Below are 20,752 nucleotides of genomic sequence, written 5' to 3'. Positions count from 1 at the left end.
CAGGTAGGGGCAAGGAGTATGTGGAAACTTTACTTTCATCTGACATTAATTTTAGTGTATAACATCAAGTTTTTTTTAATTCTTTTCCTCCCCAGGGTTCAGCGTTATCAGTCAGTTTCTTGAATGCCCGAGAGAGACTTGATATAGGGAGACCCAGACAGTATACACAGTCCTTATGAGTAATTATGGTTTTCTGGTTTATTATCTTGAGCCTTACATGATGCTCAAATATAATAGAATCATAAAACTTGGCAGTAATTATATAGAGGTATTCCTTTATATTAAGAAGCCCTGGTGGCACAGTGGTTAAAGTGCTCAGCTGCTAATTGAAAGGTCAGCAGTTCAAATCCACCGGGCACTGTGGTGTGTGGCATTCTGCTTCCATAAAGATTTACAGCCTTGGAATCCATACAGGGCAGTTCTATTCTGTCCTATAGCGTTGCTGTGAGTCAGAATCAACTCAATGGCAATGGGGTGAGTTATATTAATAATTGTGACTTTATTAGAAAGATTGTAGTACAGGTTAGAATGGTTACTTTTTTGGTAATGTTCCAACCGGGGTCATAAAACTAGCCAAACACAATGAGCTCTGTTCAGTCAAGGATTCTGAGATATGCAACTGTTGCTCTTTAACATAATTTTAAATATCAAAATTTTTATACTTCTTCATCTTTCTGTGAAAGCTTTCTTTGAAGTTCTGCTTTGGCATCCAAGAGTTTAAGCTGGAAACAAAGAATCTTACTTTTGTTACGTTCTAGAGCTCCCTGAAATACATACATAAAAACACTAAATTAAGTTCATTTTTGGACAAAAGTTTGTTTGTTTGTTTTTCTCTTCAAAATGTATGTCACTGATATAGCTCTCTTTAAAGTTTCTGGGAGAGGTCTTTGGTTCAAAGTCAGGTCACTGAAAATTGGAACAAAACTAGAGACAAGCTATGACTTTAGTTTGTCATTTCACTTATAACTTTGACATTCTTAGGGGTTTCAACTCTAGTCAAAAAATCTAGAATTCTAAGCGTTTTTTAAGTAGGAAATTGCAATATTGTCTGTGACTGTCTTTAAACTTTGCAATGATCTCTCTTGACTTTTTCTGATGTGTTCAAGCTTGAAGATGAATCAAGAAAAATATCAAAGCTAGAGGAAGGAAAATGATAGATCCAACCTGGAATCTTTTATTTAATTCTGAAGATCATACTTTAAGAGGAATAGAAGAAAAGTTGAATGAATTCAGAGAACAAGCAACACGATAGTGCTGAAATATTGTCATATGGAGAACAAATATGGGAATTAGAATGTGCTTGGCACACACTACTCCAAGTGAACAATTATCACCGTTATTGTTACTGCTACTACTACAGATGGACTTGCTTTGACACATAGGATGTCCGCTGCCCCTCTGAGCACTTAAATATACACAAAGCTATTATTACCACGGATGTTATAAAGGTGACTCAATTTAAAAGTGTAGGTTGTCTAAAGCTTTAAAGCCTGTTTCAAAGATAAAATTCATATAAAAGAAGAAACAAACAGACACACACACTTGGAGGATACTGAAGAAGATGCTTATGAAGGCCACAGGAGTGACGACAATCTCCTGGCCAGTTAACTATGGACAGTCCTGAGGGCAGGAGCAGCTTAGTCCACACCACCAGAAGTAAACACTAAGACTGAATAGCAATATTAAAAACAAGAAAGATGTTGGGAATTTTAATATGGCTTTAGGTATTCTTTGCTGTTTTCTCAACACTACCTTCAATGTAAAAGAAAATAAACCCACAAGAAATGCTAGGATAGCAATTTCCTCAGAGGGAATGGTGCAGTTCCTTTGGGGAAAACTGTCACCTCTAACTCTCTAGAATGCACTGAGAAAGTAAATCTTTGGAGAAAGTGACCTGAGGTACCTTGAGTTTTGTGGTTTAAAAAAATTCTGATAAGCTTTCTCATAAAGACTCGCCCAGGAAAAGAAATAACCCAATTTATAAATACATGTCCAAGCTGATTAAGTATTTATAGATGTGAGTGAAGATAGAACTTGAGAGAATGTGAATAGAATAGAATGCCATCTGGTGGTACTAAACAGTATGAGAGCTTTGGCCTTAATGTCATTCTTACCTTCTTAGATGTGGGTGTTGGTCAGTTTAATACGCTGCGGTGCCTATATGTTATGCAGGACTCAAATTGTCTCTGCCCATCCTATTTCTCACTGGTTTCCTACGGCACCTGAAATTTCTACCATGAAAGTTACCTCTTTGCGTTCAGGCGTTGGCTTCAGAAAGTCCCTAGCTAAGACGGCTAGAGAACCAAAGGAACATTTGAAAAGTGACCAAGGAAATGAAAACAGTGTTCGCCAGTTTTACAAGGTTGGTAGGAGTCCCAGTGATACCAGTTGAAAGGATTCTGTATAAAATGTAGAAGACCTCCAAAAACATTCATGAATAACAGGGTAAAAGCTGTGCCCAAAGCTGCCTACTTGACAGCTTTCTGTGGAGACGGTAATATGAACACCTCTCCTGCCTGGCAAGTTTCCTACAGACATTCAATGCTGACATCACAGAGCCATCCTTTTGATCTTATTTTTCATTATTGTACCTTCGAAAAGCCTGCCTAAAACTGACTACCCATGCCTTTTATTTTTATTTTTTTAATTATTTATTTATTGTTGTTGAACTCCCATGACTTTTAAAATTCATTTTCTCTCCTGGTGTGGGGCTGGGGGTAGGGGTGGACTGGATTTTAATGCGACTAGGTGCTTATTCCAAGGGTGGCTCAAGAAGATGAAATTCAGCTGTGAGAACGAGTCTTCGAAGGGTTTAACCATTTAATGAGCATGACAGTACAACATGTTTAGTAGTGAGGGTCTAGGCACTGGAGATAAATTGGCGAACAATTCAGACATGGTTCCTGTTTTCATTACCATCAAGAGATTTGTGTTCATTATTATTTATCTTATAGGGTCTATAGGGTCACTGTGAGTCGGAATCGACTCGACGGCACCGGGCTTATTATTTATTCCGGTCTTAGGGCCTCAATTTCCTCATTTGTAAAATGGGGACAATAGTTCTATTTACATGAAATAATGAATACCAAGCAGTTTGCATGTGCCTAGCATGTAGTAAACACTTGAATATGTGTCATTGTGTTGTTGTTGTTGTTGTCACTAGAATACAGAACTGCTTTGTCTTATGAATGAAAACATTTCTCTGGGAGATAATACCTCTGCTTCTTCCAGTACCACTTGGACTTCAGTCTTCTCTTGTTCCATCAGTTTCTTGACCTTTTCCATTTCACTTAAATTCTTGTTTCCTTTTTTAACCTGGTTTGTCAGGTCAGAAATCTCTTCTGGAGAGAAACAGGAGAAAAGTAGTGAAAGACACTGGTCTGTGACCCATTACCTCAGGTACAACATACTATTCCCAAAGGTCTGCTGGGACCATGGCCACATGGCCCTTGGTAACTTGACGCAGGGCCACCTCTAGCATATATAGAATTAGAAAAAAGCATCGCTTCTTTGATGCGTTTTTCTACCATCTGCCAAACGTTGTCTACAAGTGCCTCACGTGGTATTGTGCATTGGACAACCTGAACAACTCTACACAGTGGTCCTGCTCATTAGAGCCATGACAAATACTGACAGTTTCACTCCAAGATACAGACTTGGAATCCCTGAAATTTCATGGTGAGTTCTTAGTGATCAACTCCACAAATGTCCTTCAGCTACCATGGTGTCAGCTACTGCTCCACACTGGGACAGGGGCTTAAAACATAAGCTGAGTCATTTCCTGCCAACACTCAAGGCATGAGCCCAGATATGACAAATTCGGAGGGGCTCAGGGAAGACAGTGGCTTTAGCTAAAGTACCTCATGGCTTGTGGCTAGTCTCTCCTGTAGACAAGCCTTTAGTCACAAAACCTCTGGCACCTAATATTGTTCCTGTCGGTTCTGGCGTTTCATGAAGGAAGCCCCTGGTACCTGGAATTACCCTATAGTCCATAGGTGGTGGAGTAGGCTCAAGGCTCACTACATTCCTCTGGCTCTAAGATCCTGGGTTATTACTTTCTTCACAGGGCTATGATGTTACTAAACCCTATGGCTGTTGAATTGATTCTGACTCATAGTGACCCTACAGGACAGAGTAGAACTGCCCCCAAGCATTTCCAAGGAGCTAATGGTGGATTCAAACTGCCAACCTAAGGGTTAGCAGCTGTAGGTCTTAACCACTACACCAGCAGGGCACAATGATATGACTAGATTTTTACAAAAACAATTTAGATTACAATTATCGTGTGAGTAATAATCTTTCTCTAATAGGCCTTCTCCAGAAAAGAGGTTCCAAAAGAAAGCTGGTGCTGCTGGTTTTCAACACTGACTGCACCTTATAGTAACCTGGACAGCATCCGTGAGAGACCTCTGCCCCAGTCCCAGCCCGACCAAATTATTCACATAACTGACCCAGAAACTCTGGGGAGGGCCTGGCCAGCTGTGTTTACCAAGTCTTTCCGGTGGTTTGAGGAAGGTTAAGTTTCATAACCACTGTTCCAACACCTCTCACATGCCAAGTCAGGGACCTGATCATGCACCATGAAGGTCAACAGAGAAAGCGAGTTTCACTGATGCTTCCAGTAGTAATGAACTTGCTTCCAGGGTGTCTCAGGGTTTTAATGCAGGTCACTGTGGGTAGTAGAATAAGTTGGCAACCTCTTTGAAAGTCTGTTTGACACTCAAGGTACAACGAACCTCGCTTAGGACTTTTTTTTTTAGTACATCTTATTGCAGTAAGTACTACGGAAAATGTTAAAATATATCTGTAAGTTTATATGTAATGTTTCCAACCCCCAAAGACAAGTAAAGATCGATTTTATAAAGATACTGATAATAAAAGGCAATAATAATGAACACTAAAAAAAAAAAAAAAGTATTCAACTTACTTCAGAACCCACTTATGATGAAGAAATCACAACGGAACCCCACTGTAAGTTGGGGACTACCCATATACCAAAATTTAAAAATTCATTCCTTTAACCCAGCAATTTCATTTCTAGGGCTCTATCCTACTGAAATATTTTTACATGTGTACAAGTACATGTACAGGGACGTATAATAATAAAAAAAAAATAGGCTGTTCATAATTGTGAAAAATTGGATATAAAATTAATAAGGTCTAGTTAAATGATGATAATCATCCTCATTACAAAATACTATATAGCTGTTCAAAAGCACGTGGTAGGTCTCCACATACAGGCATGCGAAGAACCACACGGGGAGGTGGCAGAGCTCAGCAGCTAAGTGTGTATATCCTGGGGCCAAGCTGGCTGGGCTGAAGCCCCAGAACTGCAACTTATTGACTGTGAATTTGGACAAATTACCAAACTCTTTGTGACTCAGTATAACTTCCAGAGTAAAACAGTGAATAGTTGAATGCCTGGCATATAGAATGTGCTTTAGAAACATCTGTTAAGCTGGAAAATACACCATGTACTTACTACATTCTTAACAATGGCTTCCTTTAGAGAATAAAACAGGCTAGAGGTAGAAAAAGTCTTATTTTTGGAATTAATTTAAGAAAAAAATAACTTCTGTGGTTAAAAAATTTCAAAAAGCATTGAAAATTGAAAAGTTAGAGCATGAGTGGGAACCTGCACTGACAGCTCCAAGGCCCCCTGCCCACAGAAGACAGCCATGCCCTTGTAGCCAGGCTCTCCCACAGTGCCTCGTTCTTGTCTCAGCCCCTGCTCAGCTCAGAGTGCCTTGGAGGTTCTTGTTCTCCCTCCTGAGTGTCTCCCAGCTCACAGTGCTCTCCTCATTTGCATGCTTGAGCTCAAGGAGTTCCTTGCTAAGGGCTTGGGCCTCCTTCTGAGAGATGTCCAGCAACACCTGAGCCTCCTCGTGCTTTTAGTTCCAGGCAGCCAAGGGCCTTGTCCAAACGCCACTGCTTCTGGACCAGCACCGCTGCTGGGGAGCGTGCCTTCCCAAGGTTAGGCAGGGCATCCCCAAGATGAAGCTGCAGTCAGTGCCTGGCGCTCTCCAGCGAGGCGTTTCTAGCATTGGCTACCTCTCTGGCTCCAGCAGACTCCTGCAACCTAATTGCCAGCTTCTTCCTGGGAAGGGGAGACCCAAAGGGCAAGTGAAGCAGCCTTCAGGGTCTACCCAGTATGTCCTTGATTAAAGATAGTGCTTGGGTACAAAACAGAGTGGCCTCTGAAGTTAGCTTCACAGGGGAAAGCAAAAGCAGCTCATGACTGCAAATGACCTCCTCGTGTCTACAGAGCTGAAATGTCTGCTCACCGTCGTCCTCTGGCTCCTGGGTCCACATGCATTTACCCCACCCTTTGGCAACCTGGACTTGGAATTCAAGGCCTCTTTGAGTTACTGTATTTGCTTACCTAAACTTTTAATAAGCAATGCAGGTTTTATTATTGATGATTTCGGAAGAAATGGAAGAAAAAGGAAGTTTGTATTGACCAGCCCACAGTAAGCATATCCACAGGCACATCTAGTCTCTAAAAGGCCTCCTTGGCTGGGTTGCTTCCTTCCGAGGAATGCTCTCTCCCACTCATTCCCTCTCCCTCAAATGCAGATCCTAAACATTCTGGCAATACCCTTCTCTGAACATTTTTACTTCCTCCTCTACTCCCCCAATTGATGTGTCCAGATTCGTGCCATCAGTGTGCTCAATTATAGGTCCCACTGCTCTTAAAAAAGCATAAGCAGCAGGTATTTTAATCCCGGTTGTTTGTTACTCCAGCCTCTTTTGGGGTGGAGTGCTTTATTAAAGTGTTCCCTCTACCACTCACATAATGCAGTGCTCTTAGGAATTCTAACGGATGAAATATGTTTTCTCACTTACATTTCCTGCAGGGACACGGGCAATCCCATTCTTACTCATTTCTATACTCCATAGATGAAAGGTACTGTATGTACCAAAGCTTTTTCTTTAATTTTTATTGTGGTGAAATATCTAACATTTTCCATGTCAACCGTTTTTAGCGTACAATTCAGTGACATTACGTTTGCCATGTTGTGCAGCCATCACCATGCGCTTTTCCGAAGTTTTCCAACATTCTTAACAGGAACTCAGTGCCTCTTAGGCAATATGCCCACCCCCCTTTCCTCTCCCACCCACCCTGTAACCACTAATGAAATTTATCTCTGTGCATTTGCATATTCTCCAATATTTCATGTTAAGTGGGATCATATTTGTCCTTTTGTAGCTGACTTATTTGACTTAGGGTGTTTTCAAAATTCAAGTCGGGTTCATTCCTCTTTGTGTTTGAGCAATATCCCATTGTATGTATATACCAATATTGTTTATCCATTCATTTGTTCACAGACACTTGTTCCCACCTTTTGGCTATTGTGAATAGTGCTGCAATGAATATTGGTGTAAAAGTATCAGAGTCCCTGCCAAAGCTTTTTCTGATCCACTGTTATTAAGGAAACCCTGGTGGCATAGTGGTTAAGCACTATGGCTGCTAACTAAGAGGTCGGCAGTTCGAATCCGCCAGGTGCTCCTTGGAAACTCTATCGGGCAGTCCTACTCTGTCCTATAGGGTCGCTATGAGTTGGAATCAACTCGACGGCAGTGGGTTTGGTTGGTTTTACTGTTATTAAACAAGAAAAAGGTCCTCAGAATTAACATGTATCACAAAACTAGCCCAACAGAACAACGTAGTCATAAAGTGCATTTGTTGTAGAATCCTGCAAAAAACAATCTGTGCTCAGCCTCCAGGAAGGACCTGGGCTCTACCAACAATTCCTTGCTCACTAGTTTTCCAACCATGCTCACTTCACTTCTGTGATCCATTCCCTGAACTGTTAGGAGGAAATTCTGTTTACCGCGGTCTCTGAAATTATTACACATATGTTAACTGCCTTAGGAATGTCTGATAGGTGCCAGATAATATGAGTGTTACTTCCGGTGACCAACTGTGCTGGTTTGTCTAGAAATGAGGGGTTTCCTCAGGGTATGGGACTTCCACTGCTAAAACTGTGAAAGACCTAGTCAAACTGGAATGAGTTGGTCACCCTCATTTCACTGGTAACTTTGTTCTAGATTTAATACCAGCAACTATTTAACTCCCCAACCGTAAGCACCTAGGATATGTGAGTGGATGTGGGAGGTTAAGAAACCAAAGCCCTATCTTTGGGGAATTCGGAATTTAGAGGCAGTAAATTGAGTTTACAGTGAACATGGTTCTGCTAAACTAACTCAATAGGTGAAGCCAAGCCTGAAAATCAAAGCAGGCAGAGCCTTAACCTTTTAACTTAAAATACAGGATCTTAGGATTATTTTTGTAGCTGTCTATCTCCCTGATGTGATTTACAGTAAAAGCATGATACAGACAGACCTTTATTTATCTGATGGTCAACTAATTTTAAAGAAGGGTGTTGCATATTGCCATATTTTGCTTTAGTTATCATTTACCGCAGAACTAGTTTGAACAAATCCATGTAGTCATAAAGCAGTCTATATTCTTCCCCTCTTTTTTATCCCCCAAAGAAACCATCCAACTGAATGACAGGTAGGCACTTTCACCTAAACGTTTCGATCATTAGAAGGAATTTTTTTTTTTTTTTTTTTTACTTTGGAAGCAAATGCCATATTTGGGTAGGAGGAGGCATTTCAGTTCAAAGCCCCACTTTTCAGGAGCCCAGAGTTTTTAAAACTGCAGGTATTTTTAGTGTCTGTCATCCCAAAGTCCTTTTTAAGTTACCTTGGATACAGAGTTGGATCACTTTGTACCCCTTCTGGGGCAGAACAGAGGGACTGTTTAACAACTGTACAGCAATGCCTCTCAAAGATTTAGGTAAAGAACTGAGAAACGGTATTTTTGGTTGAATCTAAAGAGAAGTATATTGATCTGCCCTGGATTTTTGCCAAGCTACCAAAGCCAGGGACGCATTCTTTTGAGTAAACCTTTAATGATTATAAACTGGAGTTAGTTTGACACTCTCTATGATAGATACACAACTCCTTGACCTCTAAGCAAAATGTTTCAGTACTAACCTTTGTAACCAAGTCTTGATTCAGCTGGGCCCCAAACTTCTGTCGTTCCTGCAGAAAAAACTTCTGAAGGGTTCATGTGGAGCTGGCTATGAAGCTGATTGTCTAACCTTGGGGGTGGCCTGGGGATAATTCCTTCTCAAAGCAACGCCTGTTCCACAAGGCGTGATGACAGATCCTAACATGTTTCTAGCTATCCCTCTCCATCTTTCATAGACCGCTTTTTAGTCTGCAAGTTGTAGACTAGAGACACGATGACTTTAATGTACAGAGCCAAGGGCATACATAAATCCAATTATTTCAATGTCCCAAATGAAATATAGGATTTTAAGTGATAGCCCATTTTTAAGCCATAGCTCAAAATCACATCTATGAAAACTTCTCTTTTACTCCCAAGAAGGGCTTTCTTCCTCTCCTCAGGACTCCTTTATAGCACCTATCACTTTGAACTATTAATTTTTTTTTTCTTTTTTTAGCCCCTCTTGAATGTGCACTTCTTGTCAATGGTGACTATTGCAGCCTTGGGCTTGAACTTATTCATACACTAAGCAAAGATTGGTTAAGTACATACTACAAGGCTTTGGAGACATAGTCAGTGCTCTTATACTCCTCAGTGTAACTAATTCCAAGTTAAGGACAACCTTGCCCTACTCACTTGCTGTCCTCCAAGTCTTCAGTTCCCTGGATGGCATAGTTTTTGTACTTCTTTCTCCATGGCACCATTTCAGCATTGCTTCTAGAAGAGGCCAGTTCAGCTCAGCTTGGCCTCCTGCTCTTCATTGTATGGATCTCGAAACAGGTCACAGTCATACCTAGCTGACTGCAGGGCATGAGCCAGGGCACACACATGAGTAAGGCACCACCTCCATCCATAATGAAAGGCTTGAAAGTGGCAGGACTTTTTTCACATAAAGTTAGTAAGAACCTACCACAAGCTGAACATGAACTTAGTAAAATAATACCAGGGAGAGAATTTGAGACAAGGGGAGAAAGAGTAGAGAGTATCTGATTGCTGCTGTTAAAAGAGAGGAGAGAGTTCTATTTAAAGAAATGCCAGACTGACTATGTGGGCATCAACAAAAGACAGCCATAGAGTCCTAGAAAGAATGAAGCATGCAAAGGTAACAAAGAGATCATCCACTAACATTTAGACAATAAAATTTATATTTAGCAACACGTAAGGCTCAGATCTTGTTTGGACTGGAAAGAACCACTGAGGTTTAATCTAGTCTTTTCATTTATTCCATTGATGTGGAAAATTCAATCTTTTCTTTCACATGTGTCTTAGGCTGGGTTCTCTAGAGAAGCAAAACCAGTAAAGCATATATAGAGGCATATATATCAAGGAAAAGGCTCACACATTTGTAGAGGCTGGAACTTCCCAAGTCCGTGGGTCAGGATAGAGGCATCTCCTAATTCACGTAGCTGCAGGGGGCGGTGAACCCATGATCAGCAGGTCAGAGAGCAGGGTTCTTGCTCAAAGGCTGCGAAGATTGACAAATCCCAAGATTGGCAGGCAAGACTACAGATAAGCTGCTAGCTCAAGTCCCAAGAACTGGAGGTCAGATGAACAGGATCCAGAGCAAGCAAAAAGCCACAAGCCTTGCCAGAATGTCCACTTATATTCAGTGTAGGCCACATGCCCAAGGAAAACTCCCTTTCAACTGATTGGCTACTCACAGCAGATCCCATCATGGAAGTGATCATATTATATCCAATCTCATCATGACTGACTGAGACTACAAGGACTCCAGAGGTCATGGTCCCCAGACCCTCTGTTAGCCTAAGACAGGAACCATTCCCAAAGCCAAGTCTTCAGACAGGGATTGGACTGGACTACGGCATAGAAAATGATACTGTTGAGGAGTGAGCTTCTTGGATCAAGTAGACACATGAGACTATGTGGGCAGCTCCTGTCTGGAGAAGAGATGAGAGGGCATAGGGGGTCAGAAGCTGCCCGAATGGACAAGAAAATAGAGAGTGGAGGGAAGGAGTGTGCTGTCTCATTAGAGGGAGAGCAACTAGGAGTATATAGCAAGGTGTATATAAGTTTTTGTATGAGAGACTGACTTGTTTTATAAACTTTCACTTAAAGCACAACAAAATTTTTTTAAAAAAGAGATGGAATTAAATTAAAAGGCAGAATTAGTAATTGCTAATTTTTTTTTAATAGAATTATTACTTTGGTCTCCTTTTCCAGTTGCCCTCTAAATTCTTCAATCTGCTGAGCAAAGATGCTCTTTTCCCTGGAAAGTTGATTTATCGGAACCTCCTTTTCTTCCAGTCTCCTTCTAAATTTCCCTACAGAAAGATTTCACAAAATAAGTTTATCATGGTCTTCCTCCTTATCTATTGCCTCTCTCACTTGATTATTGACTTTAAAGGCAACCAGAATGGCTCCTGCCCACATGTTTTTGATATTTAGAAAGGGCAAGAATCCAGTTATAAGCAGAACCAAGGCAATGAGCTTTTCTGGGACTCCCAGGAGAGTCCAATAAAAGAATCAATTTCCACTGAAGTTAAATATAAGTCGATAAAAATAATATTAACTACTATTTATTGACAATTTTCTATGTACCAAGTGTTTTACATATATTGTCTAGCTTAAGTCTAACTCTTTGATAAAGTAGGTATTATTTTACCCATTTCACAGCAGAGGAAATTGGACAACGTAAATGTGATTGATATACAAATATAGATAGCTAATAGTAGAAGTGGATTCAAATTAAGTCATACCCCAAATACCACACTCTCTTCTATACCACACTTCCTTGCTTGTTATGTGTGGCTCTACCAATTTCAGGCCATGTAATTTTAAAGAAATTACTACATTCATTTTCATCACAACTTGTTATGGACTGAATTGTATCCCCCCAAAATGTGTGTCAACTTGGCTAGGCTATGATTTCCAGTATTGTGTGGTTGTTTTCCATTTTGTGATTTGATGTAATTATCCTATGTGTTGTAAATCCTCTATGATGTTAATGAGGCAGGATTAGAAGCAATTATGCTAATGAGGCAGGATGTAATCTACAGAATTAGGTTGTCTTTTGAGTCAATCTCTTTTGAGATATAAAAGATAGAAGTTAGTAGAGAGGACAGGGACCTTCATGCCACCAAGAAAGAAGCACCAGAAGCAGAGCTCATCCTTTGGACCTAGGGTCCCTGTGCTAAAAAGCTCCTACACCAGGGGAAGATTGATGACAAGGACTTTCCCCCAGAGCTGACAGAGACAGAAAGCTTTCCCTGGAAGCTGGCACCCTGATATTGGAATTCTAGCCTCCTAGACTGTGAGACAATAAATTTCTGTTTGTTAAAGCCATCAGCTTGTGGCATTTCTGTTATAGCAGCACTAGATGACCAAAACACAATGAAATAAAAGTTTGTTAATGAAAATTAAATGAGTGTGAATGTATTTTGTGAACAGACTTTGTTGAACAAATATTAGAAATAGTCATCGAATGGTAGAGATGTGAGCATAGATGGATGAAGTCCTATTACATCCTGGTCCACCCTCCCTGTTTACCTTAAAACGTTAAGGTAGGACAGACATGTCTTGGTTATTAGAAATAATACTAAAAGCTAAGCCATTCTTGGGCAAAGGCACTTGCTTCTATACTGCGATTAATGCAGCATAAAAGCCCAAAATGCTTATGACCCCCACCCACCTTGCTTCAAACAGGTTGTCAGACTCTCAACATTATAAGGAAACATCTTTCAGACTAAAGAATCAATAGCCAAACTTCTTGGTTTCAGGAACCCTTTCATATGCTTAAAAATTATTGAGGATCCCAAAGAAATTTTTACATGGATTATGCTAATATTTACTGTACTAGAAATTAATGAAATTTAAAAGATGTATTACTTATTTTAAAATAACAATAAACAATTTAACAATGATAGGTTAAGAATGATGTGTTGACAACAATTTTTAGGGGAAAAAAGCTTTATTTTCAAAAAAAATAGAATGTATTGTTTTACATTTTTACAAATTTCTAGATTAATACAAGATAGCTGGATTCTCATATCTGTTTCTGAAATCAATCTATTTTAATATATTGTTTTGGTTGAAATATATAAAGAAAATCCAGCCTTATACAGTTGGAAAAGGGGGGGGTGTTATTTTCATAGCCTTTTCATGTAATTGTCACTATTATTTAATACTACACCAAAACTCAACAAGTGAAAGTTTCTTCAAGGTTGGTTACAATATGGAATCCAACCATATCAATGAACTTTTTTTTTCCACTCTGTTACATTAAAACTATAGCTCCATTTTGTACTTTGATTAGATCTTTTACCCATACATGATTTCATAAAATAAACAGTAGTTATTTTGAAAAACAAAGGAACCCTGGTGGCACAGTAGTTAAGTACTCTGTAACTGAATGGTCAGGGACTCCAACTCACCACTTGCTCAGTGGGAGAAAAAACCTGGTCATCTATTCCCGTAAAGATTACAGCCTAGGAAACGCAGTTCTGCTCTGTCCTGTAGGATCTCTAGGAGTGGAATTGACTCAGTGACAAACATTAGGAAAACGTGGGCTTACTGAATTATGAAATGTTGACATATTTCATTATACGATAAAGAAAAGTTGTATTTGTTAACATCACCACTGATAGCATCAGAAAAGTTAAAAATTGAGAAGCATTCAAGTTCACGATGGCATACGCAAGTTTTCCAAAATTCTAATTGCTGCCCGAAAGCTCCAATTTTATTATTGGCAACAAATATCGTCAGTTGTTTTCCTTGGAGTGACAGGCTTACTTTGCTCATTTTTGAGAAAATACCTGCCAACTACCCAAGTCTGAAAAAAAAAAAAAATTTTTTTTTTTTCTCTACCCAAGTCTGAGTAAACGTAGTTTGTCTTGTCAATCGTTCTTTCAAGTAAAAATGGTACTCCCTGAAAAAAACCGCTAGTTCAGCTCACAACGTAAATAATCACGAGTCAGACTTACGTACGCAGTGGAAGCGCTTTGAGCATTTCTTATTTTGTCACATAGAATATTAAAAAGATATGTACTCAGTCAATATGCACTAAAACTAGTGTTTTTACTGCTTCATTAAGGACATTTTAAAGTGTAACTTTTTTGAAACTGTGAGTACACAGCATAATGAGTGAATACAGTGAGGTGTCGCCGTGCTAAGGCTCCAGCAGTGCTGTCACTGCTTTTACACCATCAGTACCAACTACAACAGAATGAAAAAAAGCAAACAGCATCTCAGTGTTAGGAGGAGGCCAGAGTCCATGGGTCACATTTTGAGAATCTCTAAGTGAAAACCTTGTATTTAAAAAGATTCTGAAGCATTGCAAATTTATTAGGGAGTTGAAGCTAATATACCACATATCTTATAGAACCAGAACCCACTTAATGTGGTTTTAATTGATCAGATTTACTCTCTGCCCCCTTTGAAAGCTAAGTAAAATAAATTGATGAAGTGTGAGAAAGAAACATTGGTTTTAGGAGCAAAAAAAGAAGTAAAATCTGAAGCATAGCTCCAATTAGAGAAGAGGGGGCTTGGGTAGGCATATAGTTAAATTTTAATTTACATAAAAGCTAGAAGGTAAGGATAAGAATTAAGGCAGGAAGAAAAAGGTCCTGTATTCTATGCAGAATTATCATCACAGACCCACTTTCATTCCACTCACTTACCCACCAATTTCCTCATCAAAAAAGTGAGTAGAAAATTAATGCTAGTAACAAGGGGGAGGCAGGCAATGCCTATCAGAACAGTTTTTTCTGCTACACTTCCTTCAGGGCCAACATATAGACATTCCCCAGCTTTGTTTCTGGGCTGTGGAGTCCACACACAGGCTACACCCTAAATGGCACAAGAGATAAAATTGGAAGTTTTTATAACAAGGCAAAGTGTCACACAGCCTGTTGGCAGCATAAGACAAGTCCTATTTAGTGTCCTGTTAGAACAAAAAATACATCCCTCTTTATAGAGTTTTTTTTTTTTTTTTTTTTAATTTTTCCAACTGTTGTGAATTTAGCTTCGTTTTCAGATTTAGCATCTAGGGGCAGAGGAGGTGTCCACTGGTAGAGGGTGGCATGCAGTCCAAATGGTCATCCTCACTTTAAATTTCGTGCCTATGAGCACCAAGCTCATATTGCTTATTTTCTTTGACCTGTGGGTTCCACCTCTGAGAATATATTACTGAAAATAATTCTAAATACAGAAAATTGTCTAGTTACATGCTTTTCATAGCAGAGAAACAAGTCAAGTAACAGGGCATGGTTAAGTACAGTCCATCTAGTTGAGGGCCTAGATGCAGCCATTATAAATCACTTTGAGTATGCAAGATACAAAAGGGATTATGACAAACTGAAAAACTGCAAATAGATCGCCACAAGGTGAAAATATTGGATAAATTTACAGAAGCTATCAACAGTGGTCACTATGAGTTGGAATTGACTCAATGGCAGTGGGTTTGGTTTTTGGTTTGATCAACAGTGTGTGAATAGTTAAGATCAAACATAGAACAATTTTCTACTTTTCATTTATTTATCAAATACTTATTGAGTAATGATAAGCACCAGGCATTGTTCTAGGTGATTGAAATAGATCAGTGAACAAAACAAAAACCCCTGCCCTCCTGGAGCTTATATTTTGGCAGTTGGAGACAAACATTTATTGTGTTAAACATGTAGTTTGATTAATTGTAATAAATGCTGCACAAAAAGAAGTATACTGAGCAAAAAAGGCTTGAAAGTACTCAAAGTCACCTTCTCAAGAAGGCCTATCCTGACTTTTCCCAGATATCCACTTGATTAATCCTCACCTCCAAGTCTTTGAAGAATTAATAGGTTGTTTCACATCAAGGAAATAAATAGGGAAAGACTCTAGGGTGGGAGTGTGTCTGGTGTTTTTAAAACACAGCAAAAAGGTCATGTGGCTAAAGCAGAATGAGGGAAGGGGAAGGTAGTAGAAGGGGTCAGAGAGTAATGGGGGACCTGATCATGTAGGCCTATGTAGGCCATTGTATGGATTATGGCTTTTAGTGAATGTAAAGGGAGGTATAGGTTCGTAACTGAAAATTAGAAAAAATGCCTATTTCAATGAGAAGTTGTAAAAAGTTGTGTCTAGTAGACTGTGCATATATGACTTCTACTACTCATTGATCTGACTACAAAGTGTCTTCCTCATCATTGAAGGGAGCTTTAAAGGTCTTCCAAAGCTGCAAAGAGGTAACCCTTCTGTGATGGTTAAGATTGTGTGTCAAGACTTCTGGCTAACATGGTGCCATAGACGGAAGCACCATACTGTCTCTCCACAGCAAAGACCCAAAAAACTAAGTAAAACAGAGACAAACATCATTCTGGGCCATGATTCTCAGTGTTTATATATGATCACTCCTATGATGGGATCTGCTGTGAGTAACCAATCAGTTGAAAGAGAATTTCCTTGGACTTGTAGCCTGCATCCGAATATAAGTAGACGTTCTGGCTTTTGCCTGCTCTGGATCCTGCAGCTGCCTCCTGTTCATCTGACCTCTGCTTCTTGGGACTTGAGCTAGCAGCTTATCTGCTGATGTTGGGATTCATCCACCTTCACAGCCTATGAGCAAGAGTCCTGGTCTCTGACCTGCCGATCTTGGGTTTGCCAACCCAAGTAGCTATGTGAATCAGGAGCAGTCTTGCTGTCTTGCCTGACAATCTTGGGATTCGTTGATCCTCACAGTCTGTGAACAAGAGCCCTGCTCTCTGACCTGCTGATCTTGGGTTCACCAGCCCATGTGGCTACGTGAAGTAGAAGCCTCTATCCTGATCCACGGACTTGGGACATTCCAGCCTCTACAATCATGTGAACCATTTCCTTAATATAAATCTGTCTCTCTCTATATATATGTATACGCTTTACTCTTTTGCTTCTCTAGAGAACACAGCCTAAGACACCTTCTCAGATAAGAAGCAGTCCATAGATGAGGATATCTCAAAGGCTGTATCCTTCCCTAGAATCTTTAAATGCCCACCTGGGCTCTATGATTTAGTTCATCATCTCAGCCATCCCTCCACCAGTCAGCTTGGATTGGGGCTCATTCACTAAGATAGTTGAATATTTACTTACTTCGTAGCATTGTCTTCCGTGTTGTCATTTACCAGCTGACTCACCTCACCCAGTTTTGCATTTGCTTCATTCAAATGCTCTCCATACAGTCTACAGTGCTTCTTGGCATTAGCCTATGAATTGAGAAAGAAGGGTTGGTCATGGTTTATACAGGCCACATATGGTAGAAGGGGAGGGTGGCTCCCAGAACCTGCATGTTCTCTTCTGACCTAAAGATCACGGCCTGCATGGGAGACCATGTCTTCTAATTTAAGCAACTACAGTACTCTCTAGGATCTAGGCTTCCATGAGGCCTAAACTTTTCAGACTACAGGTATCCACAGAGAAAGCCAGCCCCCTGGGTATTGGGGCCCTTTCTAGAATTCTGTGTCCTTCTGAAGGAGAAAATTCAAACATTGCTGAAGGATATAATTACTTCTCAACATTATATATTTAAAGTTTCTCTTCCACTAGAATATAAGTTTCATGAGGTTTAGATTCTGTTTGATTCACAGATACCCCCCACTCCTGGCCCTGTGCTTACAATAGTGTCTAGCACATACTGTGAGCTTAATAAATAATTGTACAGGGGTGGAAAGAAAGGGGGCTTAGAGGGAGAAAAGAGAGGGAGAGAGGAAGAAGAAAGGAAATCCAGAGGGCTGACCAAGTTGAATAAGAGAAAGTAGATGGATCTGAGCTGATGTAGCTTAATAACACAAATTCCAGCTGTCAAAGCAACAGTTTTAGATTAACTCTTCAAAGTCTAGTTTCTCAGAAATGGTTTTATATGCTTGGAGAAAAGTATATGCCATTTGTCTTTGTACTTCCTGGCTTCATGTATACAATCTAATCACCAAATTCTTGCCACATTCTGAAAACTTGCGTTAGTGACTTTGAGACCCAAGATCCTCAGGTAGGACCAAGATCTAAGATTTACCAAATGCAAGATGTGGGTATCCTCTTTATCTGAGAATTGGCTGGTGGTTTACATTTCCGTTATTACTAGGGCCAGAAATGGCAAAAGGACATTGGTAGACTTCCATGGTCCTACAGATTTTATACTCAATATTCTGTTTATTACAATTTTTTTCAAAATGCCTGCCATCTGCCCCATTTTTGATGATGATGATAACAATGATAATGAAAGTAATAAAAATAATAATAAGAGCAGTTAACATTTATTGTGTGCTTATCATATATCTAGATCTCTTTTCTAGACTGTTTAAATGTATTAAATCTCAATCCACCAGCAGCCCTATGAGGCCGTTGTCTCTACAAATAAAGAATGCTATGAAAATGGAAGAATAAGGAGACAGCAAGGGATCACCATCTGGCAAAATGGTGAAATCTGGTGGTGAACCTAACAGTATCAGTATTAACCTAGTTTTTGTGATACTGTCATGACCAAAGACCAGGGACACTTAAAAGGTGATGCCAGACTTAATCCTCTTGGAAACTTCTGAATCAGCAATAGCCTTTGAGATCTCCAGCTGGAGTCTATGCTGAATTGAAGACTGTTCTGTTTAAACTTACAATAGTGATTATTCTAAATTCCCTAATGAAAAACTAGATTATATCTTCCTTATATCCTCAGGGCCTACAGCAGTGTTTGACACATTATAGGCACTTCATAAATGTCTAAGACACTCAAATTTCTCCAGACTTCGGTGAAAAGTTGGCCAACACAATGACTAAAGTTTACTAAGATCACATTCAAGCCTTCTTCATAAACTCCCACCTCCAAAATTTGTTTTTTAACCTGGGTAGGATATTATATACTGATTAGTAAACAAATAAAGAGCCAAATCAGGAGTATGTTCTTTAGGAGGCCGACAAGGAATGCCATGTAGTTCTAGCTCACAGTTGTTGCAGGCTTGGTGGTTGTGAAACCAAGTCTGGCAGAGATTCACTGGCCAGTTTTTCGGACAATGCCATTGGTGTCACCTAAGTTAGGAGATTAATGTTAAATGGCAGGCACACTCAATTATCCATGCTTCACTTAAGACTAGAAGAAAGCTACTAAAAAAAAAACTGCTGTGGAGTCAACTTCGACTCATAGCAGCCCTACAGGGCAGAGTAGAACTGCCCCATAGGGTTTCCAAGGAGCGGCTGGTGGATTCTGTCAGTCTTATGGTTCACAGCCACCCTCTTAACCACTGCACCATCAGGGCTCCAGAAGATAATGATAAATGTAACGGTTTAGATTGTCTGCAAAATTACTAATTTTACCTTGAATGTTGAATATGTTTGCTCTAACAGCCAACTATCAACATCGATAGTTGACATTGGCACACTCCTTTTTTTCCCTCACAATATCCCTCAAGAATTTGGTCAGCTCTGTTTCATGAATGAGCATGTGAAAGGCTAAATAACTTGCCCAAATTTACACAGCTAGTAAGTATTGAAATTAGGATTTGAACTGATATTTTCCTGTGCAGATGCAAAAAACAAAGTCAAATACTAGATTCCCCAGAATCCATTGTATGAAAATAAGGATTAATTGATTGATGTCCTACATCCTAGTTGGCTCAGACACCACTCCTGAGTTCCAAGATAAACTGGATAAAAATATGGATGACTAAGTGAACCATCTTTATTTTATAGCATCTCCAATAATAAATGACCCATAAACTGGGCTAGGAGGAACACGTCTAGGTATGAGAAACCATAGTTCTGTTTATGACCTGGAATATGCTATGTTGTACACCTGTTTGCTGAGGGTGACCAAGCATAGATTTCTATGAGACAACTTGGGTCAGCGGTGTGTGGAAACAGCAAGGAAAGGAGCCAGAGTCCTAATTTTTGGCAGAGGCCTGTGTTATGAAACCCACCAAGGCAGAGTGTGCAGCCTGCCTAGGCAGACAGAAAAGGCATCTGTCCTAAGGCATAGCTTCAAGTGGTAGGTATCCATGGACACTGCTAACCTCTGGTAAAGTGTTTTCAGTTTACAAAGGATTTTCATAAGCAGAATGTGCAAAAGACTATGAGGTTGCTTATCTAAAAGGATGAGCAGGGAATGAACGGCAAACCTTTTAGGAACGCCTCCAAGATTCTGAAGAAATTCTACATTTTTCTTGCCACAGTCCACTTTATTGTTGGTTCCTCTTCCCAGATGACTTTACTAATTTGGCTCATGAGGAGTACAGGTTAGAGCAATTAATCATTCACTCTCATTAACCTAAGGCACGAACCTAAAGAGTGAAAAAATCGGTCTTGGAAGAAGTATGACCAGAATGCTCCTTAGAAGCAAAGATGGCAAGACTATATCTCACATAGTTTGGACATGTTATCAGGAGGGATCAGTCCCTGGAGAAGGCCATCATGCTTGGTAAAGTAGAGGGTCAATGAAAAAGAGGAAGACCCTCAACAATATGGATTGACACAGTGGCTGCAACAATGGGCTTAAGCATAACAGTGATGTAAGCATGGCACAGGACCAGGCAGTGTTTCATTCTCTTGTACACAGGGTCACTACGAGTCAGAATCGACTTGATGGCACCTAACAACAACCACCACCTAAAGCAAGCCTTCTTTCAACTACCAGAAGGTAGGGTCACCACTACCCACGATATCAAACTATCCATTTAAAAATGGAGCTTGCGAGAGGCGGGGCCAAGATGGCGGACTAGGTGGACGCTACCGCGGATCCCTCTTGCAACAAAGACTCGGAAAAACAAGTGAATCGATCACAAAAAT

At 40.0% G+C, this 20,752-nt stretch overlaps 1 protein-coding gene across 1 annotated transcript in view; it reads right to left on the bottom strand.

Annotated features, from left to right (window-relative positions):
* Nucleotides 1-20,752, bottom strand: part of MYH15 (myosin heavy chain 15) — a 209,814-nt gene that overhangs the window by 31,189 nt on the left and 157,873 nt on the right. Inside the window, 9 exon segments of the mRNA XM_064273474.1 lie at nucleotides 663-764; nucleotides 3,217-3,341; nucleotides 5,747-5,909; nucleotides 5,911-6,097; nucleotides 9,659-9,762; nucleotides 9,764-9,846; nucleotides 11,179-11,304; nucleotides 12,135-12,151; nucleotides 17,078-17,190. Of these exon segments, the coding sequence (XP_064129544.1) occupies nucleotides 663-764; nucleotides 3,217-3,341; nucleotides 5,747-5,909; nucleotides 5,911-6,097; nucleotides 9,659-9,762; nucleotides 9,764-9,846; nucleotides 11,179-11,304; nucleotides 12,135-12,151; nucleotides 17,078-17,190 (1,020 nt within the window).

The sequence above is a fragment of the Loxodonta africana genome, chromosome 20, assembly GCF_030014295.1.
Source record: "Loxodonta africana isolate mLoxAfr1 chromosome 20, mLoxAfr1.hap2, whole genome shotgun sequence".
Lineage (NCBI taxonomy): Eukaryota > Metazoa > Chordata > Mammalia > Proboscidea > Elephantidae > Loxodonta > Loxodonta africana.
This window is presented reverse-complemented; position numbering and strand designations above follow the sequence as displayed.